Raw genomic sequence first — 25,003 nt, forward strand, 5'->3', positions numbered from 1 at the left:
CATACTGGCTCTGATGTGGGACACTTCACTGGAGCCTTTAAGTTTAGGGACTGGTATATAAAACCTGATAAAGCAAATCTCAAAATATATCTGGGAAATTTTAAAGACTGTTTGTTGAACTCTGAAGAGCAACACAATGCTCTCAAAATCATAATTTTTATATGTGTCATAAATGCAAACTTCAGTCACATGTGTGTTACGTTCCTCAAAAAACTTGGCTTTAGTTCTGTTTCTTCCCTCTTTTGCAGGGGTTAAACCAAGGAGGAAATAACATACAGAAAATTAAAGCTACTTCTGCGTACAAACTCCCATAAAGGGGCTTTGTGTGCTTTCACATTACACTTTCTATTAATTTCTTTTACCTTTTCAGAAGGTATGTGCCTTTATTAAAGAGCCAGTACAGCATTAGATGTTTTCCTCAAAAGCAAAGTAATTCCTAATGTAATGGCTCCTTTGATAGCATTGTTAGACACGAAATAGTAAAGCAAGAGTTGAGAGATGTGATCTGCTTCCCAAAAAAAGGAGGAGGAGGTAGCCTTTTTGGAAAATTACGAAGCTGGCCTTGCTTTTGTTACAGACATGAAAGCATGCACTGATTGGAAGTTCAATATACTATTGCTCCAGCATTGTGAGGCTATGTCTGTGTGCTTGCCCATCTAGTTAAAATTCGTGTGATTACAAGTAAAATTAACAGCATTTTGAGCTATTCCGCTTTTCAAGTGGCTAAGTTCTTCAGCAGCCTTTCAGTAGGAAAACAGTCGTAGCTATGCTGGCATGACTACAGAAAGAAGTCATAGTTCCTCTTCAGTGAAGCAGAGTTCAACAAAACATTCTTGAATTCTTTGTTTCATCAGCCAAGGTGTTTGGGCCTGAATGTTTTTGTTGGTGCTGAAGAAATTGCTATTTCTTCATTCTGTCTACTGAAGACAGGCTGACACCTGTGACTTCTCTGTGACAGACTATAAAATGAAATCATATAAAGAAATATTGGAGGATGGGATGCAGGGTGGTTTCCTGGAGATGGAAATGGGAAGCAAGTCTGGCGAGACGAGTTTTATCCTTGGCTCTACTGCTGATTTACTTGAGCAGGAGCTTTTGACAGCCTGTGTCATCTGTCTGTGCCTCTGTCCCATATGTAAGGTGAGAAAAATCGAATAAAACTGCTTGCTTTGTAAACAAAGTTGATATTTCTGAATGAAAATTGATTAAAAGAGCTAAACATTACGGTTGTTGAGAAAGAAAGAGGCCATCTATACAAAGGCAGGAATTTTCATACATTTCCATTGCACAGATATTTCAATTGAAGAATGACTCTCATGGTTCCTTGTGTTCCGTTTATGATCTTAGAGTCCATTTTCTCCTAAATTCTCAGTTAGTTGAGATCCCAGTGGCAATTACAGCAGGTTATGTTTGCCGAGGTGTTTCATCAGAAATTAAATAGAAATAACGTCAATGGGATGGTGCTGATTAATCTGAGAATCTGGCTTTATTTACAACATACCTGATTTCTTATATTCCTTTGTTATGCTATAAACTTGTCAGATGCAAGGATTGAAAGAGCTGTGTTGTTTTGCTGTCAGGATAACTTTTGTCTATTCCTTGGATTGTAACAGGGCCTTTTTCTGAGATTTTTTTAGACTTTTGGTGAAGAAGGGGGTCTTTCATCATATGTTGCATTCTAAACTGGACAGTTTTTTAAAGATAATCTTCAGTACTAGTGTAACATCTCACACAGATATCCAGAGGGACTGTTCATAAACCAGTCATAAAATATACAGAAAATATCACCAGCTTACCTTCAGCATATAAAACAGCATTTAGAAATGAAATTTCAGGTTTTTCGTCCTCCTGCTTTTCTCTCTTTCTGATAGAAGCTCACAGTAATAGGCCCTGCCATCTGCTACTATATATTTTTCATGAGTTTTAACATTTTGTTTTTAGAACCTGAAAGATGAGTAAAATGTCAAGTCACCCAGAAAATAATCATAGGCATGACAACTCAAATGTTATCTCAGCTTGTCTGTACAAGAAGTGGTTCACAGCAGGTCTGTGCCCTCCCTCGCTGCAGACAGAGCAGGTGAGCAGGTGCGCCCTTGGTATTATCTGATACATTTTTGAACACCACAAGGCTTTCACAGAAAATCTCCTGTTGATTTTTATGAGAGTAATGTAGGAAAAAAAAACAACAAACCAAAACCAATGGCATAGCTTTCAAAGTTCTTTCTGTAGAAAGTGAACTTCCAATTTCCTTTAGTTTCCTGTTACTTGGAGTGTGTTATCGTGACTGCTGGCCTAAATAAAATGCCACTACCAGGCAGTCATTGAGGTGAGAAGGTGGTAACTATACTAGCAAAATTAATTCCCAGCAAAGAATAAACTCTGTGTTGCATTATCATAGAAATGCCATGGGCTTCTTGCTACCCTCCTCCCATTTGCAGTCCTGGGTTTGCGGCTCTCCCATCAGCCCTGTGGCTGCAGTAGGCCAGGGGGGTGCAGCAAAGATCTCCTGCCAGGTTGTATTTCTCTGGCATTTCCAGCTGCTCTTCGTTTTTCCCATTGTGTTTATCCATCATGCTGAGATTAGACTGGAGCTGAAAAGCTGAGAAGATGTTAAAAAGGTACAGAGTAAGACCTTCAGCTCAAAAAATGCTCACAGTTCTGCTCTGGTGGGGAAGAGCTGCGCAGCCCATTCATGCCGCCTCGCTGTCAAGCTGCACTCACATCTCTTTCATTCGACAGGCGTAAAAAGTGTATAGCCATATCATTTGCCTCCTACATTTTTAACCATGCAAAGATAAAGTTATTTCATTGAATAGGTTCCTAGCAGCTCAAGGATGGTTTTCATAATAAATCCTCAGCAGATTTGCTCCCTTTCATTAGAATAAGAAGTCTCTTCAGCGATCTTTGCACTCAGCCTGTGCAAAAGCCCTCATTACAGTGTTGCAAGATTTTTCTGTCTTAATACTCCACTTCAGAAGTCCTGAGCTTGTTTTCAATTATCTCCATTCTGTGCTGTATTTTACTCATCCCTTTAGAAAGTCCCTTGTTCACACGACATTTTTCAGGCTTTCGTGAAAGAAGATGATCTTCACCTTACTCGTACTGTTCTTTGAAACGCCTGCACTGTTGTTGCTGGAGCTACGCTGCAGGAGAAGACAGTGGGAGAGGCAAGTTACTTCCAGATCTGAGAGGACCTTAATAGGAGGCAGAAAAGTGACGGTGCTTTCATAGATGTAGTTTTGTGATTCATATATGTTGAATGAATCCACTTAGGCATAATGTTCTGCTCTGCCGATGTGGTGAAGGTGGCAAGTACTGCTGATGATTCTAAATTGAAACGATCCGGGTTTTGTCAGCCATGTCAGCAAAACTCAAATTTGCACCCCACCGGGATGGGGACAACTGAGTGTACTGCCGCTGCCCATGAGCTCCCTCCGGTACCAGCTTCCCGGGCCGGCCAGAGCGCCGAGCTTGGCGAGCTGACCGACCCTCCCAGGCCAGGTGGCGGAGGAGTGGAGAGCGGCTGTGCTCCCGCAGGGCCAGGGCGGAATGCTGGGCTCTGGAAAGGGAGTGCTGGGACAGGCCGGCACGGGGCAGGGGCTGTGGCCATGGCCCATGGCCACCCCTCACCGGGAACGGGAGCTCCACTGGGCCTGCTGCCATGGCCTCTCCAGGCTGGCGCGCAGGGGGGAGCCCCTGCTGCTGGCACCCTTTGCCTTTTGTCACTGTGCTGGTGTAGGTTTGATAGTGTAAGGAAATGAGCTTGACAGAGCTTGTGGCTGGAGTTCGTACTGTTATTAGAACCGATAGAGATGAGCCCTGGAAAAGAGCTGAAGAAGAGCTCGTACCCCCAAAAGTTTCTCTGATAAGGTGGGTATCGCCTCCTTCTGTAAAATGGGTCATGTTGTAAGGACACGTGTAACTCGCCCATGCTATGCCTGTGTCTAAAGCAGGGCTCAACTTCTGTGCTAACATTTTATGGTCATTGGTGTTCCGTTTAAAAAAATAATTGTAGACAAATCACTTGTATAAAGAAAATGTTCAAAGAAACTGTTATTAAAATTACTGGCTCATGTTTTGCAGGGCACCAAATTGTCATTGAATTTCAAGAGTAGGGAGCCTACTAGACCTTTAAATCTTTGAAGATCTCCAGTTACTTTAATCTTTTTGTGCTTTTAAATACATTCCCCTTTCATAACATGCGTAGTTACTCATTTCTGACAATAGTAATGCTTTTAATTACTTTTTTTAAATCATTGTGCTATAACATATGTTGACTTTGAAAATTCTTTTATCACCTTTGACATATAAATACTTCCCTTACATTCAAAGCTACTGCATGAGTGCCTGTCTCCAAGAGTGCACATGTGTGTGCGTGCTGTAGCCGGCCATACGCTTCTGCTGTGTTGTGTGCAGCATCACAAATCTCCAAAGAGTCCAATGTGTTCATAAATTACCAACTATCAAGTGCTCAGTTAAAGGCAGGCTATTTGGAGAAATGTGCAATCAAAGTCTCATTTTAGAGGAGTCTTTTTGCTCTTTTGTTTTGTTCTTGCCTTGCAAAGTTTTATTTTGCGTTGAAGAGCTAGGTTTCTTTGTTACGCCTGGAAAACGGAGGGAGCAAATAGCAGCAGAGAGTAAGAGCTTGGGAGATAACTCCTGCAAATAATATGTAAATCTTGAGAGCAACAAATCAAGAAGACCAGACTGAAATCAGAGTGAAGCTGTATCTGATGAATAATAGCTTTCCTCTTTCTTCCTACATGCTATTTTTTTGTTTGTACTAATTTAGTGCAAGTACATGTATGCTGACAGCCAGTATGCTAACTGTCTGAGAAATGAGTCAGAACTTGGGTGAATTTAGGATTAAGTTCTTTGATGTAGAATAGGCTTCATCTAGCTTCTTTTGGTCTTTCTGGGTGTGGGGTTTTTTTCATTGCCAGTAGTTTTGAAACATGACTTAAATGCTATGTATGTACTTGACCAGATCTAGAGAAACATAATTCTAATAGATGCTGTTCACCCTAGAAAATGGAGCACAAGAGATCTGAATTTCATTCCTGGCTGTGTCCCAGGTTTACTGAGTAATCAATCAGTGGAAGGTCTTTTGTCTGGTCCGTGCCTTTGTTTTCCTATCCCATGGTTCAGGGGGTAAAACAGTATTTAACAGCTGGGCACCTTTATAAGGAAAATGATGGAGTTTGCATGCTGTCTTTAATCTTTATATGGTAATGGAAATACCTGTTACTTGTTTGTCATATATAGAGAGCTGTTTTTAAATAGCAAAACCAATTGAAAAGATGTGTACCTGTAAATATATATATATATATTGTTATATTACATTTCTGTGTCAGGTGTGTGTTCTGCAGATATGTTTATATGGTGGGTTGTGTTTTTTTTCAGGCCCTGCTTGACACTCAGAATCTTTTGAGAGCTCAGATTACAAATTTTACTTTCAACCTGGGATTTTCAGGGAAGTTTTATCACACAGGTAAGAATGAAATACTAAAATCAATTTCATTGTGATGGTGTTTTTTGTAAATATGAGGGAAGTAGGAAAGTAGACTTGAGGGTCTGAGTAGAGAAAAGAGTTTCCTTCGTAACAGGATAACTAAAAATTCAAATTGTTCCTTCTTCCAGATTGCTTTGGGACATGCATTTCTGCAATTTGCAAATCAAATTTTTCTCCTAAAGTTATTATACTTGATTAACCTTTTGTTTGAACTGTAGTCTGTCTGGAAATAACCACATAGGTAGAGTCTGTAACATCTTTTTGCAGCAGCATTTCTCTTTTAAAACAAAAAGAAAAGAAAAAAGGTGCTCATTCTTTGCATAATAGTCCAATAAATAGAGCAATGATGTGGAAGTAGGAGAGCCAGGCTGTAGTTTCTAAGGGAGAGACTAAGCCCTCCAGAGAAGTGTACTGTCAGACCATATATGAAGTGTCCTGAAAAAGAGGAATGTTCCTCCTCCTCCTGCAAGCTGGGACATGCAGAAGCCCAAGAGTCACAGGGCCAGGAGGAGAGCTTGCAAGAAGCATTTCAAGCTTGGGTTGACAGCTTTGTGTAGGGGTTCTACACATTACATGTGTGTCATTGGATAACAGTAACATCCGTCCTGAGGGTGGGATAAACACATCTCTTACCATTGCTTTATAATTTCATTCAATTTGAGCTAGCTCAGATGCTCACTACAGAACCTCTCCCAGGAAACAGTGAGAGGGAGGCAGATAGAATAGGTGAGCTGGATTTTTCTCTGCATCCATTTCCTGAGCACACAGAATTTAGGTGGTGATTTTAAGTGAGCAGGAGCATCTGGGATGAGACACCTGTCGTTCTAGTAAGCTGTGATGCCTGCATTAGGTGCAGGTGTAGAACATATTGAATTCTTCTTCCCTTGCATTGAAATGCAGTTCCTTTCATCCTGTTGTTGAGTGGTAAATTCCACCGATCAAATGAAATTTCCCGTTGACTTCACGGAGAGATCTGTTGAGCTACTACAGTTTATCCTTTTGGATACTTTAATCTCTACTGTAGAGATACAGTAATATATTACCCATTAAAATAATTTTATACTTCAACTGCTGTGGAAAAAGGGAGACATAAAAGATAAGCTATTAAATAGGATGTGATGTAGAAGAAAGAAGGTGCTCTCCACTGTCAAACAGGGAAAAAAAGACACAGGTGCAAAATAGGACAACAGCAGAGCCTGGAAGAGAGACAAAAGATAGCACAAGATAGTGTCATAGTTGAAGGATGTTAATATGGAAGGAGGGAAGTGAAGTGACATATTAGCTGAGACTAGGAACCAAAGGAGTTATTCAAAACCAGAGAAGGATATACAGAGCTTGAGTATGCTCGACAGTTGTGGAAATTACATAGCAGAGGGATAAGCATAACTTTTCCTGTGCTCGGTTGTGCACCTTGGTCAGTATTACTTATATTAAGAAGAGAAGAGGCAAGGAAAGAAATCTGTTATTTAGAGCTGAACAGCTGCAGAAGAAAGCGGCTGGGGCTGTACAGTCCCTCCACAGGTCTCTCTTGGGCTCAGCAGACTTCAGCTAGGCTTGGTACATGTCCAGGTTTCACCTCTGCAATCCCAGTGTCACCTGCACAGTTCAGAGAGACTAGAGGTGCCTTAATTTTTTTACATTCAGGACATCCCTTCCTCCTTCTGTTCCCATTCCTTCTTCCCCTTTCTTTTGCCAGCAACATGGTCCCAACTGGCTGGTTTGTCACCAGTGTCTCAGCAGGCAGAGGTACTTTTCAGACCATGTCTTTTGCCTCACTTGACAGTTCAGATGCTTTGGAGGGGGACACGCACATGGGTTTCCTGGTTTGGGATGAGTAGGATTTAGCAAAGGTATTGCATGTTTGTAGTACAAACCAACCCAGTTACTGGCTGTAGACTCAATGAGTTGAGCCTGTGTGTGTGACAACCCATCCCTCGCTGTGGGTTTCTCCCTTTCTTGGTGTGGTTTCTTCTCCCCGATCTGGCTATCGCACGACCTTCAGGTGCTCCTGGCGCTTTCTTTGGTAGCATGTGAGCATCACACAGTGCCCTGTGGACTCAGATGGAGTCCTGAAGTCTAATGATCCTACAAATATTGACACATCGTTACCGATGTCTGCCCACATTTTTCATTCCCTGCTATAGTTCCCTCAGAGGTAATGAGGAATATAATTGCAACAGTGACGGTATGTCAGGCAAAGTTTGCTGAAGGAAAGGGGAAAAAGCAAAAGGCACATAGGGTTAGTGAGAGTATGACTGTGCAGATGCAGAGAGCATCGGAGCCAAATGTTTGGCTGGAAGACTGAAAAAGAAAAATAGATGTTACAGAATGATGAGAGAGAGAAAGGATTTGTCAAGTTGTATTGGTGGCGGGAGTAGGAATGATCTGAAAGGAAGGAAGCAGGTGGGCCATGGAGATGTGTTAAGCTACGGGCTGTCAGAGTTCAGCTCGTACGATCTTTATATGGCGGCCTGTGAAAGGCTTATTGACATTTGGCGGCCTTTGACAGAGCTAGCCTGTCATTAGAAGTGCCCTGGGACTAGGATAAATGGTTGGGCTTGAGGGCGAGGGGGAGGGGGAGCGGCCTGCTGTACCAGCTAGCGAGACCCTGACACCTCCCGTCCCCACGGGGCTGCCAGGCACCCAGGCTGACCCTCGGCGAGGAGCTAGCAGAGCTGCGGCAGGGCCCCAGTGCCGAGAGCGGCTTGCCGTGGCCCTTGGACCACCAGAACAACTGCTGGGGTGCTGGGGGCCAGTGGGCCTGCTGCCTGCCCCAGGGAGCCGGGGCTATCCTGGCCCATGCTTCTCACAGCCTGGGGACCCACCAGCACCAGGCTGGCCAGCTCGGGGGTGCAGGAGAGGCCCCACCGCTGCCCGATGCGCTGCTGTAGGTAGGAGGTGGGGAGAGCAGCAGGGCCCCAGTGATCCCGCTTCACTGGGGCTGTGCTTAGGGATGGCAGTGGGGCCTTATCCCTGCACTGCATCCTCAGGGGCAGGCGGGAGAGCATTGGGAAAGCTGAGCTCGGAGCTTGGGGATTAATGCTGGGAGCTCCAGCCACCCTGTAAGTCCCTTCAAAGACACAGATTCCTGGGAAGTCTGGAATAAGCCCCGACTGGAGAGGTAGGAATGAGTGGGGAAGAGCAAATAGTTGTATTCTGCATTATAATTTGAAAAGGCCACTGGAAAAAATACTTCCACGTGTCAGATGTAACAAAAAGAAGATAAGTGTGATTGGGGAGTGAATTTAGTTTGGATAAGAAATACCAGAAGAGAGTTGCTAGCATTTTCATTCACACTCTGTATTGAACTGTCTCATATACCATTTATCCGATGCCATCCCTCAGCTACTGACATTACTGATACAGCACATGCACGTGAGGACAGTGCTGTAGCACGCAATCGAGATGCGGTGAAAACAGGGCACTAGGGCTTTTACTTGGCTGTAATTACTTCAGGAAAAGGAATATGGACTTGGACACATTTAAAATCCTCACTGCTTTTTAATGGTCACATTTTATCATGCCAGTTTCTTTCTTATATTTGCAAACATTTGTAAGAATATAATAAAAGTAGAGGCTTTACTTCAAAGATACTTTTTTTTTTTCCCCAGGCACTGAGGAGGAAGATGAGGGTGATGACCTGCTGTTGAGGTCCGTGGATGAGTTTTGGTGGTTTCCCCATATGTGGAGCCACATGCAGCCTCATCTCTTCCACAATGAGTCGTCACTGGTGGAGCAGATGATCCTCAACAAAAAATTTGCCTTAGTGAGTTAAATTTTTACATTTTATATTTAATTTAGGCATTCAAAAACCATTACTCTTATTTTGTTGGAAAATCAGTCCTTGTGGAATTTGTTTTCATCTCAATGATTTGGGAAAAAAAAAAAAGTTATGAAAAAGTGCTTTTTGCAATCATGCTGGTTTGTGCTATGAACATTTTGTTTCTCTGAATTTTGTATTTCCTTCTCCATTAAATGTTAATTTATTTTATTACTTTATGAAAAATGCTGAATGGAAAATTCTTTCAGAATGAGGAATAAATATGTTCCTATCTTCAAAAGTCAATATAGATAAAAATTCTTCTATTTCAATATTTTTCTACATAATTTTTTTTCTAAATAACCTATTGTTTAGAATAGGAAAAACCCAGTTTACTGAAAGAATAAATACTCTGTCAAAACGTGTCAAATGACTTTATGAAAACACTGCATGTTAGGATTAACTAATCATACCACATTTTCGAAAGGGTTTTCTGCAGTGATACCTATTAACATCTTCTATATTCCTTTTGGATCAGCATTACAAAAACTTGTTTTGAAAAGTATTGCCTTTACTAATTATTTATTCACAGTAAAACTCTGAAAAAAAATGTTTTGGTGAGAATGTAAGAAGAACAAAACCAGATTTTTAGGTCTGAGGATACTAGAGAAACAGGATTACCTTTTCTCTACAGTTAATTTCATGCAATGATATGTATTATTTGTCTGAAGAAATGGTGCAATGCAAAGACATAAAGAAGTGTTATATCAGAATATCTCAGCAAACGTTACTTGTTTGCTGAAATAAATACATCTACTCTTCCAACAGCCTAGTTTTACTTCTCCCTTTGCAAAATACACTGGTTGCTCTTCAGCTGGAAGGTAATGATTTAGTTACTTGAAAGAGCAGCAGAATTTGCAATACCAGAACAGAAAAGTGTGCACTTATAGCCATGTGTCAGTGACTGGAGGAAGAGGAGATAGACCTAGAATATCAAGCAATTAAAATTTGTATTTGAAAACTTTGCTTTTAAGTAAGATGTATGCATTCTTTCAACCAAAGATTTTACCAGGTTTACAGTAAACTGTAGTTGTACTGGGTACAGGCCAGCTCAATTTTAATGTTTCCTTTCAAGAAAGCATTTCAGTAGAAATGAGAATGATGAAAATTTAAAAATCAAGTGCCCAAAGTTCCCGTTTTTCTATGAATCTGTGTACTGTTGCAAGCTCCACTGGAAATTAGATTAAGTTCTTGTAGTTCCATTGTGGCCTAAGACATCCTCTGGGATTAGTCTACAGTATGTAACCATTAAGGTGTGTTGTTAGAGTCATTCATATTCAACCCTGTTTTAAGTAACTTCATGAATTTCCATTTTCTTCACTACTTTGAATGCTCTTAATACTGACAGATACCTTATATTAAATGTTTTTCATGTCTGAAGCTATGTATAGACATACAGACGTGAAGCTACTCATTATGTTTCATTTGCTTAAAGCATTTAAATTAATAACAAAGATAAGTATCCTGCTTTTTTGAAAGAGGCTGAAATTGCTCATGCCTCATGCATTACCAAACTGAATGTGTATATTGTGTGTGAAATGTGCAACTTGGGAATTACAGTCACTAAGAAATAACAGAGACACTAATACATTGAAGATGATAGGTTCATAATTAGAATGAAAGATTTTAATTACGTATTTATTACTGCATATTGTAAAACTTGAGGGGAAAACCCTTAAAAATCAGACATTTGTTTGTAGCTGAATGAAGGAGATGAAATGGGGCACTAGAGAATGCAATTGCTTACATGCTCTGTAAAGATTTTTCTTTCTAATGTTTATGCATGCCTAAGGGGGGTAGGAAAGGTAAAAGGAAGAAGAATTGAAATATCTGCCATGGAATTGAATAGTGTAAAGCTGTGTAACTGATGGCATATCCATTCTTTATCTCCCCACACAGTAAAACCGATAGGCCAGATCTTACTCATTGCTACTTTGCCAGATTACATAGTGCACCCCAGCTGTAAACCAGCAGACGACATACTCCCAGGGTGCAGCGGGGTCTCTGATGGGGTGTTTGGATCTTATCCGGGAATGCTACAGCCTTATGAGTATTCCAAAAGCTGCATCAGCCTCAGGGTGGTAAAATCTTGTGCCCCATTATGTGTGCCATAAATTGCTAAAAGGAAATAGTAATTTCACCAGTTTTTTTAAATATAGAAAAATTAGGGTTCTTGGCTGTGATTAAACCATACCTGTCTGTTACACATGGTGTTACACCGGGTTCAAAATAGCCCTTTATTGAGGAAAAAATAGCTTTCTTCCCTTCCACACTTCACATCTTTAAAGTCTTATTTCCCATGGTTTTCCAGAGCAAAAGCAAATGCTGCTTTTTGTGAATTTGCTTTCTTTTGAGCTGGGAGTAAAGTTGTCATATTTAAATTATAACAGATAGGTCTAATACTGAATCCTGACCATCTGAGCTTTTCAAGTCATTAGCTTTCCTGCAGTAGTCCAGTCCTCCTCCAGAAAAGATGAGGACGGATGATTTTGCTAAGGTCACACACCCATTTTTATTTGCGATAAGACTTACAGAGTTTTTCATATTCCTTAGTAACTAGTTTACTCAAAGGAAGAGACTCAAGTATCAACCAACTCTTACCTTTGTGCACAAAGTATAATTAGAAGACAGGGTGAAGATGACTATAGAAGCGCAAACAATCCAAAAAAAACCTTGAAATTCAAAGGTTGAGCAAAGGCAGCTTTCCTAAATCATTGCTACACAACATCATCTTATGGACAGTGTATTCTGCTAATCAGACTATCAAAGAAATATCTGCTATATACTGTTCCTTTGAAAAGTTACCTGAAAGGAAGGAGAAAAGGTGTCAAAATTTATTAGAGTATGTTGGAAACCAGAAACTGGAAACAAAATATATTGAATGTCAAGAGAAGGTAATACCAGCAAGATCAGTATGTAAACAAGATAAATGATAGGAGTCTGCAAAAATGGAAGATGTACCACAAAAGGGGTTAGTCTACGACATCTGCCTATTATCTTCAGAATTTTACAAGTGATTATCTTTCTCCTTTTTAAAAATGACACTAAAATGGTTAAGCTGGTTTCTGAATATGTTTTTATGTTTCAAGTGGACTAGAAAGGAAATGCAGTGACTGTGAAATTTGGGTAACAATCCATATAATGGTGTAGGGCCCATGTAGTGGAAATCACACTTTTGTTTGTAACTGTCAAAGGCTACCTATTCTGTTGAATATGTGCCAGTAGTTTCCTCTCTGAATTCTTAGTTTGTGAGCAAATTCCTTGCAAGAACTTGAAAGAAGTTTTCTGTTTAATGTAGATTGAAAAAATCAATGTAAAATATATCTAATCACTGTTCCCTACACTCTCATAAAAATATTGATTTAAAAGGCTTTTCTATTAAAATCCTATGTTTCTTCTGACCATGCTGCCTTCCGTCTCCTTTACATATCAGCATATTTTGATATCACCACTATTTGCATTTCAGACCAGTTCTTGAACTCTCACAAACAAGGGATTTGAGAAGTGCCAAAGCATCAAATTTCTTAAGTTTTTGAAAGCAGTCATTGTTCTTTTATGTTTTAGGAACATGGTATTCCAACTGATTTGGGCTATGCGGTGGCTCCACACCATTCTGGAGTCTATCCAGTACATGTTCAACTTTACGATGCCTGGAAAAAGGTCTGGAATATCAGAGTTACCAGCACAGAAGAATACCCACATCTGAAGCCTGCAAGGTATAGACGAGGCTTCATCCACAAAAATATCATGGTGAGTTGTATTTATGATGTTCATATTACGACCACTCTACAGTTTTATGAACAATTTATTTTTGTGGAAAAGCACAGTATCCCAAAAGTTCACATTGTGAGAAGCAGATATTGCCATGCATAAGTAGCAAGATACATCTGACAGTATCTTGTTAATTAAAATCAGTCTGTTGCTGATGATGTTACTGCTGATGAAGGTGGCCTCCAGGCACACCAGTGTTGACACTTAACAGGCTGTTAACTGATCTAGCCCTGCTGTTAATACTGGTTTAGAGAGCTCAAGGAAAAAGTCAGCTTTGCGTCTTTTAACAGAATATTATGAGTTAGATTTCTAGCAGGTTTTAAATTTGCATAGTTCCATTAACTGCGAAAGAGTTCTGCCAGTTTATGCCATGTAAGAATCTGGATCTTTGTGCATACAAATTTTTCTTCCATTTGATCAGTGCACGGTTGCCCTGATTTTGCTTCCTGACACACAGAGATGTGAGCTGTGCCTAGGCTGTGGGCGCAGGTGACCAGGCTGGATGCAGGTCAAACGCTCCAAAGGCTGGAGCAAGGGGGAGACACACACACCCCCAACACACCCCTCCAGGGTATGAAACCACTCTGTTGAGGCAGCCACAAGTCAAATCACACACTTTTTTGATATCGCATAATTCACAGCGTTGTTCACTGACAGCAGCGTTTGCCAAAAGGGGTTCTACACGGCTGATATGGAAGGTGTTAAGTTACAACTGCCTGGTCACCAGGATGCAAGCTATTTCTGGGTCCCGTATTGTTAATATTGTCTGAGAAGTGTTTCAAAATAACTTTCCAACATGCTTGATGGAATGTTCTCGAGTAACTTTCTTCTGGAGCATGTAGGAGAGCGGTGAATGGGAGAGATCCTACTAGGGTGTGTACAGTGTTACACCTCTGGCTGCAAACAAGCAGTTTTGGAGAGGGTCAAGCGCCTTAGCGCAAGACTGCCACTCAGCATGTAACAGAATTCTGGTATTGTCCTCAAGTTACCACGGATACCACTTTTCTAAGCAGAATAATAGTATTTAAAAGTTTTGATCTATTTTTGGATGAAGCAAACTAAAATGATCTCCAGACATCCAGGAAAAAAATTGACACCGTACAGATTTGAGCTACAGTTTGTTCTCCTCAAAGCAATTGCTGCATGTAAAATAACAGGTTTGTGGATATGCTCAGGGGGCATGAAGGATTTGAGGCAGACTGACAGACTTTCAAAATCTCCAAAAATAAACTCATAAATTTTTGTTAAAACATGTCATTTGAAGACATGTAATAGGATTTAACACAAGGACGCTGGGGCCAAAAATCTATTTCCAAGCAAGAACAGTCATATAAAACCACCTGTTTTGGGTGTCTCAGGCTTTCAGTTCTCCAGGGTAAATGCATTAGAATTTTACATCTGTGGGCTTACAGTGATGAATACATTCAGTAATAAAATCGTTGTGTAAGATTTGCCAGAGCATTTCCCATCTAGTACAGCTTCATTGCCTGCCTCTGTGAAGAATTGTTCTCATATTTCACGATAAAATCCAAAGGTTTTTAAAAAGCATATACAAGTTTATAGCAAATGTATAAATTTCATACATTTTCTGACAACACAGTTTACCATCTGTGGTCCAGTATCCCATACATGACAGAAAGGATGCCGAGAAATTAAACTACAAGAAATAAGGAGTATTTACAAAGCCACAGTCTATATCAAGCAAGGGATTTGTATGCTTTAAAAGTTTAAGCTATCATATAATAAATGTTCTAAATGGGAATAAAAAGTTTGAAAACAATCCTAGTTTAAGAATTACACATAAACGTCAATACTCAGCTGATTATTTTCTATTAAAAATAGACAAAATACTCTCCAGTTAATTATTTTCTGAAGTTGATACAAAATATTTTGAAGTTCTACTGGAAAACCTAACTGCATTTATTAGTTCTTCCTATTCAAAAGACTTGTTCTTTACATGTTTTTAAAAATACTTTTGTTTATGCGGCTTTTTTTTGCAACTGGTCTTAAAAAAAACAGCACAGTTGAATGGGAGGCAGATCTTTCTTACAGTGTGAGCATTATCGGCAAAATTCATCATGTGTCAGTGTAGAATTATTACTGGTCGTGATGCCTGAGCCAAAAAAAAAAATAATTGACTTTCGACTTCCAGTTTAAATTTACAACAAAGCCATCATTCAAATAAAAAGTAGAATTGATAAATAAAGCATAGACATAGTATTTCAGATTATGTTTCAAAATATTTTAACATTTTAGAAATATTTGTTGACTAGGTTTCAAATATTTGGTTTTAGGGTCAGGTGTTATGGACAAAATTAGTTTGAGGAAGTTGCTGAATTGTAACTTACTGATTGAGGTCGATCTCCAGTTTCAAACAAAACGTGATGAATTTTTGGACATTATGATTTCACTGATAATAAAAATGTTGTATTTTTCAGTAAGCACTGTTTATTGATCTGCCAGTCGATTAATTCAGCTAGATCTTAATTGATTTCTGGCAAAGTTGTGATGGCAAATCTACCCAGCAGTTATCACAAAGGAACATTATCAGTTATGTGTTGGTTACCTGGCATGTATCATTTCCTTAGAAGTATAAATATTTTTGTTTTGTGAATGTCTCTTACATCCTTCTTTTTTCCTTTCAATAAATTCAGGTGCTTCCTAGGCAAACTTGTGGTCTATTCACTCACACGATTTTCTATAAAGAATATCCTGGAGGCCCAAAGGAACTAGACAAAAGTATTCAAGGAGGAGAGTTGTTCTTCACACTGGTTCTCAATCCAGTAAGTACAGTGTAACTTTGAAATGTTTTTAAAAAAGTAGTTAAAGAAGTCACTGAATTCTTCAACGCTCATCAGCTGGGTCTCCACAATAGTATTGATTAGTCACAGTGAGTTCTACTTTTTCAGTTAATTAATTTAATATCTAATATCATGTATGTTCTGTTAGTTGTACAAAGATAATCTCTATTCTTTTTCTGACAAGTTCTGTCAGTGATGCAGTAGTGTAAACCTTTCTTGTTCTTCCTTATTTTTGCATGAAATAAGAACCTTGAGTTTTAATTTTTAAAAGAGTTCAAGCATTAAGAACCGATACTACTAGCAGACAAGTATGTCAGATGAAGTCCATTTTCCTGCTTTGCCAAATTCATAATCAGAAATGTTGATAACGCTTATTGGTTTGAGAAAGTTGCAAGCAAGGAGTGCTTGCACTTAAATCTGTTTTGAGAATTTTTAGTTGCTCTTTCATATCAGCTTCAAAGAAAAGATCCAAGTAAATGAACCACGCAATTAATACATCTGCCTAACCCTTCATTTATCTTTAATGGAAGGATAAACAAATGAGGCTATGAAACTATGGAATACTGACAGAAGAGAACAGTACAGTACTTCAGAATGGCATGGGATTAGGTCAATTGCATCAAAATTGACCTTTTAGACAAGCTTTTAGGTGAGTTTCTCATCTGAAGTCCAAATGAAACATACCAATAAAATTTTCCCGGTTTATATAAATGTAATCACTAGGACTCATTTTTTCAGAAAACCAAAGGGAACAAAACATATTTCCACTCAAATACTTTGGAATAATAGCCTAAATATTTTTGTGCCCCTTATTAATCTTCCATAATTTAATGGAAATTCAAAGGAAAAAGGCTTCTGTCAGCTACTTCAGCAGTTTATATGCAGGTCTGTTTGTCAAGCCTCAAATTCTTTCAGGCTATAGTTTTGGTTCTTTCAGAGCAGTTCCTGTGTTTTGTTCTCCTTTTTAATGTTCACAGAGTGGAATTAGGGAACAAAAATTTCACTTCCTCAGCACACATGTAGTCTCTTCCAGAGAATGGCAGTAGTTCCAGTCCTAACTATGATAATATATATATTTCAGGCACAGTCTGTTAACACAGGTGAGACCTGCAAAATTATTTGGATGGATGCTATTGGCACCATAGCAATGCTTTGTCAATATATGATTTTAGCTAAGAGTTACTAGCTTAACAAATGAGACTTAGAAGAAGGCATAGTAACAACATTTTGAGTTAGGACAAACCATATTCCATATTGGAACACAGCCACAACTTAGCCAAAAACTATTTTAGGGTCTTAAAGAGTAGAGAAACAGCAAATTTTAATATGGATGCTGGAGGCATAAGCCTTTCAAATTAAAAGAATGAAGAGAATGGAGGGAAAGACAAGATAAGCAGTGAAACAATCATGATTATTGGTATTAATCATAGAAGTTTAATCGTGCCTGCCTACTTTTGATATATTAGAATTAGATCTTTGATTTATGCAGTGTAATGTAGACTGTGTGATCACCTGGTTCCGAGAAATGTGATGTCCCCAGTACAGGGTAAAAGAATAGGAGTTAAATATGCTGTTTTCTGAATACAACTGTAAATTAATATTAGGCCAAAACTTGCCCAAGACAAATTATTGCAATCCCTTTAAAGAGTTCCTTTGAAAAGATGATGTATCTGGTTTTAAATATCTGCTTATAAACACTTTCTCAAGTGGTAAGCGTTAGCTTGGCATGTAATCAATTTAAAGATTAGGGTTTGCATCTTTGTGCTTTCTAAGTATTATGTGTATTTATACCATAATATGCAAGTCAGAGTTGGGCAAAGATTTAAACATTAAAGTGAAAACTAAGTAGCTTTAAGAATTTGTCTAATTATGAAGTGGTATTTTGGATTTCATAAGCTTTCCTGTGTTTTTATTAAAGTTGCTGGCTTTTCTTAATACAAAACACACAGCTTTTCAGAGGATGCAAAAATTGCGTTATGAGACATTTTCTAAACGTTATTTCTCACGATGCAAAAATAAGAAGAAACATTACCTGAGAATCATTACAATGTCAGCTAAATATTCTCAACAGTGAGTACATAAATATTTAGTTTCTTAAAATTGAAAATGGGAGTGTAAATTAAATGTAAATCTTAACACTACATGTTAACTTAACTAACAATGTAAATCCTCTGTTACATTTCCTGACTTAATTTGGGTAACTGGTCTTAATATAGTTTCTGAGGTGTAAATTACTAGGCTGAGGCTTTAGAAACAGAGTGCCCTACACTGAAATAAAAGCCCCTAAGAATAAAGCCCAAAATGTCTTTGTGGTTTGGTTGTAACGGTAGCTATTCACAAGAAAGGCTCTGCTTCCTTATCGTATGTGAGATCAACCATACTCGGCAGAATAAACCACAAAAAACCATGGGGCCATATGTGCATCTGTAAGCTTTTGACATGAGAACCAGCATTATTGCCCTGTTCCCAGGCTATTGTACGGTCCAAAGTCCTGCAGGCAAGAAAAGCATCAGGAAATCCTGCTCTGCAAGTGATCTCTGCTAGTTATATTTTATATGGGAACTAACGGTTGGTTTGTTGGAGTGGCTAGTCTTGTGGTTGGCCTAGCTGTATTTATGTGGTACACATTTATATCCTCACACTGCTGGTTCGATTGCCATCTGATGGTGGCTGTAAAGTGATCTTGACAGCTATGCCCGTTGTGTTCATAAGGCTTCTAGAATGCTGAAGTGCCACCAAGCTGAAATAGAGCCTAAGTAGTAATATAACACTCCACCTGCTCTTCCAGTAATATTTTTTATGTCTGTCTTCTGTTAAAGATCTTGCTGACTTCAGCGGCCCTTAGGCAAGATCGTGCTATATCAGGATCTTGCACAAAATGTTTTACAGGAGAAAAAAAAGGGAAAAAAAGGAAAAAGTAACCTTCAGTAACCCTGTATTACGAGTATACTGGCATTATATTCTCCACATTATTGGTTGAATAATTGACTTAGAGGAAGGTTGTGTGACTTGCACTGATCTAACCAGGGAATTCTTTAGCAAAGCCACAAGGAGAACATGCATTGTAGAAGTCTGTAGTGATTAGTATCTTATGCAGTTAGGCAGCTCTTTGCCTTAGTTCTACTAATTCACATTGTTGCTATTTTTAATAGCACTGTACTGACTTTAAAATATTTTAACAAGTATTTTTCCAGATAAACTTGTTAGAATCTTCAGTGACTTCAGATTCATCTGTCTCTGTCTGCAATATTGATTGAAGTTCTTGGATTAACAAAATTTCTGTTCAGTGTGTCTTAGAATGAAATCGTACCAGTCACCTAAATATGTCTTTTAAATGATAAAGGAAGTAAGCAATTAGAGTTTGAGATATATCTAGATATAGATATTTTGATGAGGTAGGTATAGACACTGCAATCATTTCTTCTCAGATTTGCTAGCAAATCTTTATCAATACTGACAAGACTATCAATACTTCTGTACCACTCTGAAAATAATTAGACCTAAGAACCAAACCAAACTAAACATAGCTGAACTGAACATACCTTTATAAAGATTATTTGAACATTTCTTTGTCTGCCACTGTATATTTTACTCATCTGCAAGTAGGAACAGGCACACATATTGCTTCTTTATGAAAATATGTCTGTACTAGTTACTGATCTGTGCCATAGCCATGGTAGGTTGTTGTAGTTGATGTGGAACATGTGCAATAAAATTAGCTAAGTAAGACCTGAGACCAAAATGGTTCAAAAAGCACTGATACAATAAAGTTTTCAAAGACCTAAGTTGCAAATGAGCTTCTTTCAGCTTGCACATGTGTTGCAATGGATTTAAGTACCAAAACTTGATTAACTGAGTAACTAAGGCTATCTGTTGCAAAACTGTTTGATATGCGACAGTACTGTTCAATCATTAACAGGAACATAACAAATCTGACTGTCTTGGTGAGTAGCTATGCTTGTTACGATAATACGTATACATAAAGGCCATACGCCCTTCATCTTTCCAGGAAAGGTAGAATTTGTGACTGGAAGAGGATTCTGCTAAGGACAGCACTGCATACTGCAGCATTTTCTGTCCTGATGTACATGTTGTCCCATGAGAGCAGCTATTAGAGCAGCTATTGTCAGATGAACACTTGAAATTCTCACCTGTCCCACAGGGCTGATGGAGGCTGTGGAGTAAGAGGCAAGCAAGTTAACAGCACTTGTTCTCCTTGAGGCTGCATGGGCAGCCACCTATGTTGACACAAACGGTGTGTTAGCTTACTCAGTGCTACACAGACAATAGGAATATGAGTTCACTGTTCTATGAAATAACTTGCTTATAGTTAAGCCTGTTTTTAAGGTGTTACTGTGAACAGCACATTATATCACAGTAACAGAAGAGAAAGGTTCCTGTCTGTGAGTTTGTTGATTCGGATTCCAGGGAATGTACAAAAATCAATAATCTTAACGTAAATCTGCACATTTTGCACACCAAAGTCAGTAGGATTTTTCTCATTTCCTTCCATTTGTCATTCCTATTAGTGGGATAATACATAGGTATATCCATGTTCCTTATTCTTTAAGGCATTGACACGCTGTGGAAGGAATAGAGTTGAAAATAATGCAGAGTTGTGTAATGAAGATGTGGAAATCCATGGTACAGGTCCATCCAGAACAGTCTGCAGACTCAATCTTATGTGCAGAACTGGAGGCAGTTGAATGAAGAGAACTGTGAAGGACTGAGGAGGACTCAAATTTGAAGAGAAATCAAAATGATCAAGATTGATTATATTTGAAAAGAGATAAAAAACAGAAACAACTATGAAATTGCATGAAGAACCTAGACAATGAGCTCGTTAGCTGTCTTGAAACAGAAAACCAGAGGATAGCCAATTAAATGAGGATGAGAATTTTAATGAGAACTGTATCATGATCTTCCTCCAAAGTAGTGGTTTTGACGTGAAGAACTTACCAAGATTTGAAATACAGAATTAAATTTGACTGGGTATTCTTGCCTGTAGTATCTGGTAATAACGGATTCCATGTATACTTCCGTGCTTTAGGTAACCCTTGAAAGCGGGGAGGACTTTCATAGAGGATTATTTTTCACGCATCTCCCAGGTGTAGAGTATCCTGTACTTTCCTCACGCGTATCTCTGATGCCATCTGTTTCTGTAGGCAGCATGCTGCACTAGATAAACAGAAAAAATGCAGGAGGGACATATTAGTTTTATTATATACACATATATATATATATGGAAAAGCTGACTGTTTTTCTAAGTGCAGAGTTTCAATAGGAAAATTCATGAAGCAGATCAACAATATGACATTGAGTATATCTCATCTGGTTTCTACCAGTTCTTTAGATTTTATTCCTAAAGTCTATTCCAATTTGTTAATGTTTGGTTTAGTTTTCAAATGATGATGTGGAAGGTATATTTTTATTCTAAAATCCAAGTAATCTAGTAAACCCCATTTTTCTTAATACTAGGCTGCAACTTTGATGAGAGACATGGTCTAAAACAATACTGTATGCTTTTCCTTTTTCAGCAGCATCCAGTAGTAGAAGTTAAGGTGCCTCAGTTCATATTTGTAGAAGGCACACATAAGCCAGTCCTGAAATATCTGGAAGACACAGATCGGGAGCTTTGCTATCCTAAAAGATGAATGTTTAAGGGAAAACAATGGTTCATTAAGATCTTCTATACCTTTTCTGTCCCCAAGAAAAACAAACAGAGCAGAATACAGTAATTGCATTACATGCCCTTACATACACTTCCTTGCAAAGTACTACGTGTCTACAGATCTAAAGAAAAGGGAAAATGCCCTGTGGAGAGGAATTTGGTGAAAGCCTTCAAATGGTTGACAGCCCAACAATGAAACTAATGTGTAGCCAGCTGTGTTTTCGTCGTATGGTTACAGCAGTACTGATCAAGGCTGTTAACGGTTTAGGCCCTGTGTCGGATTGATCTTAAAATAATTGTAATCTTTGTACGCATTCAGTTCTAAGTATTATTTTCCTCTAATTTTTACCTCTCCCTAGTTACAGTGAGTAGACCTGCTATTAAGCTAATCGACTTGCAGCAAGGGAGAAATTATCTCCTTTAGCACTAGAAATGAGAGAATTTATGAGCATCAGCAGAACCTACTGTATCTTAATGTGACCCTGAATGAGATGAATAGTCAGGCTTTGGGACTACAGAGGAAAACAGAAAAATGAAGGCATCTTCCCTATCTGTCTCACTTCACACAACCTCATATATGATCGTGCTGAGTGTGAGAAGCAGGGAAGATAGCACCTGTGTTGAGAAGCACACTGATGTGCAGGTACTAAGCCCTGATGTGTGGGGTTCGTCATAGGCATCCCATGGTAGCTATGTGAAGCAAGCTTTTTGGATGGTACGGCCAAGTGGGAAATTGAGTCACAAGGGTAACGAGCAATCGACAGAGAAAGGCAAAAAAAGTTTGTGCAACAGCTGAAAATAAACTCTGGTTTCCTGACTATCAGATTAATAATTCAGAACTACACCAAATACGTAGTTTTGTTTGATCCTATATATCTTCCCCGGTTCCATTATATCTGTAGTGGAGACAGTGCTATACACATCAAATTCAGCTAGTTAGCTTGGTGTCTTTGCAAGTGGGCAGATCCATGACAGCTGTGAAATGGGCAGGACAGCCTCAGAACAAAACAGGGAGTTGCAAGCTGGAATTTCTCTGTGGTGGAACCGAACACAGCTTTCCTGGTAGCATACAGGTCTAAAAGGAATATCTTTCAACTACTAAAAATACATATTTGAGCATAGACTGCAATCTAGTTCATTATTCTATCACTTTGTTAGTCTCATGGAGCAAGACCAGCTGTTACTGAGTCTTTGAATACCTGAAACAAAACTGTTCTGAGTAATGTGGAGATGGTAGCTGAAGTGCAGAGTGTGCACAATGCCAAATTAATTGGAATATAGGCATTCTGAGAGTTAGACATACTCTTGTGACCTGTAAACATTTGTTCAGTAGCTAAAATATCAGCAATAACCTAAATTGGTAATGCATCTGCTTAGTGCCTAGCAGAGATCATGTAATTAATTGTCAATCATAATTTAACTTCATTTTAAAGTGTTGTGCTTAACTCCATTGAGTTGGGAGGCCTCAGTGCACCCCTTTAATGCTGTTGCACAGACTGGAGGGTAACACAGTGCCCGTGACCAAAGTGCCTCGATGACTGGTTTAACGCTATGAATTTATTTAAGTTGGATTGCCTGCAATAGATTTATATACAGTAAAAAACAGGAAGGATGTGCCCAGTCTGCAAGAGATGGTTATTACCAGGTTTTTTCTTATAGCAACTCGTCGAGCTCCAGGTTGAAAATGCCAAAATAATAATAAATCTGCTTAACATCATCATTGTCACTGCAGGTCTCAGTCCTCCCTCCACTTCCCTGGTGCTTGGCCAAGAGGGTACAGCTAACTTGTGGAAAGGGAGCCTCCTCTCTGCGCTTGGGTTGCAGTCCAGCCCTGACAGCTTAGTGCAGTGGTCTCCAAAGCGGGGCACGTGCACCCCAGGGACCACGCAATATAATCCATCTAGGTGTGGGAAGAAAACGTTGGAATTTCAGTGTTAGAATTATATAATTTATAAATAAATATACATACACTGTGGATGCACGCTCAAAAAAATTTTACTAATAGGTGTGCGTGATCAAAAAGGTTTGGAGACCAGTGGCTTAGTGGACTCCTGTTCTACATGCTTTTTATTGTTCTGGAGGGTTTTGTGCTTCATTTGTTTCACTCTGCTGTAGACATCGCCACTTCTTTTCTTTCCTGCTTTATTACTGTAACTGAAGCCAAATCAAAAAGTCCTCCTGATGCTGTACACCATTAAGGAGGTATGAACAGGAGTATGAAGAAGAGTTAATAGTGAGGTATAAGTGCAACCTATTCATCTGCAAAATGTTTGTGTAAAATGGAGTTTGAATACGAAGCAAGGTACATTTTGCTTATTGGTATGCATGGAAGGGAGTGGGAATATCTGCAGGCTGCCCAGCCCAAACTACCCTCTTTGCTGTTTTCCATCAGAACAGCTGGTCCTGCTCACCGTAAATCATTTCTGTCCCAAAGTAGAGAAGCTTCATAATTCACCCTTCCAGACCTTCACAGGGAGCTTGGTAAGAAAAAAAAAAAAAATACCCTGGAATCCACTGTCCTTGAATGGTTCCTCTTGTCCCTGTCTTTCCGAAAACAGAGACCCCTTGACACCAGGTGGAAGAAGCCAGGAATACAACAGTGGCACAAGCCAGCAGCTGTAAGAGAGGCTTCTCGTGCTTGTGAATGAAGGGTAACGTCATTCTTTTGGGAGGCAGGCACCTCTGGTTTTGCCAGGAAAACAACAACTCTTATCAAGATTGTAGAAACTTAGTGAGTAGTGTCCTTACTGTATAATTTTAATAGGTGCAGCATCCTAATAGTGTTGATTTTGTAGTGATAAATATTTTTTTAAATACCCAGCCTGCTAAAATAACATCCATCACTAGAAGCTGGGTTAACTTGTTGCATATTTTTTCCTTCATTTTCTGTAAGTTGTTTGTCAAGCATCTATTGTTTCCTCTGTTCTTGATACATAAATTAGATCATGCTGGTTCATCTTTTCCTGGTACATGTGATTTAACAGCAGGAACTCAATCTCGGTCTCAACTCTAATTTGTTGACCTAGAAGCTATTGCCTCTAATTGGGAAGTGTTATTGTAGTAAGGAAATACACAGCCCAGAATGAGCATTCAAAAAGATAAAAGCTGTTTATCTGAGCGCTTGTCCTCATTTCCTTACATCCCTGCAGTACTAGTCAGAATCCCAAATAAAATCAGAGCTTGGGAAGGAGAGCAAAACAGAAGTAGCCCTCTGCCCTTTCATTCTGGGGAAGAGGGAGTGAGAAATGCTAAGGAGCAGCTGAAAGGAGCGGGTCGTACAGTTGCCTATAAGGCTCTGTGAGAAGGCAGAGTACAGGAAGGCACCTTTACTGCTCTGATCTGAAAATGTGTGGGAATGAGAAAGGAGCTGCTGCCCAGAGGCCAGATTTAGTCCCAAACCATCATTTTAAAAATTGTCTGCATTCCAT

The 25,003-nt window shown here is 39.1% G+C and overlaps 1 protein-coding gene across 2 annotated transcripts in view; it reads left to right on the plus strand.

The window, feature by feature from the left end:
* The window catches only part of LOC130159468 (bifunctional heparan sulfate N-deacetylase/N-sulfotransferase 3), a 70,106-nt gene that overhangs the window by 24,546 nt on the left and 20,557 nt on the right, over nt 1-25,003 (plus strand). For both annotated transcript variants that reach the window (XM_056361151.1, XM_056361143.1), the window contains exons 3-6: nt 5,404-5,491; nt 9,124-9,278; nt 12,897-13,082; nt 15,758-15,886. In XM_056361151.1, coding sequence (XP_056217126.1) covers nt 5,404-5,491; nt 9,124-9,278; nt 12,897-13,082; nt 15,758-15,886 — 558 coding nt within the window. The remainder of the gene's footprint in view (nt 1-5,403; nt 5,492-9,123; nt 9,279-12,896; nt 13,083-15,757; nt 15,887-25,003) is intronic.

This window comes from Falco biarmicus, chromosome 1, assembly GCF_023638135.1.
Source record: "Falco biarmicus isolate bFalBia1 chromosome 1, bFalBia1.pri, whole genome shotgun sequence".
Taxonomy (NCBI): Eukaryota; Metazoa; Chordata; class Aves; order Falconiformes; family Falconidae; genus Falco; species Falco biarmicus.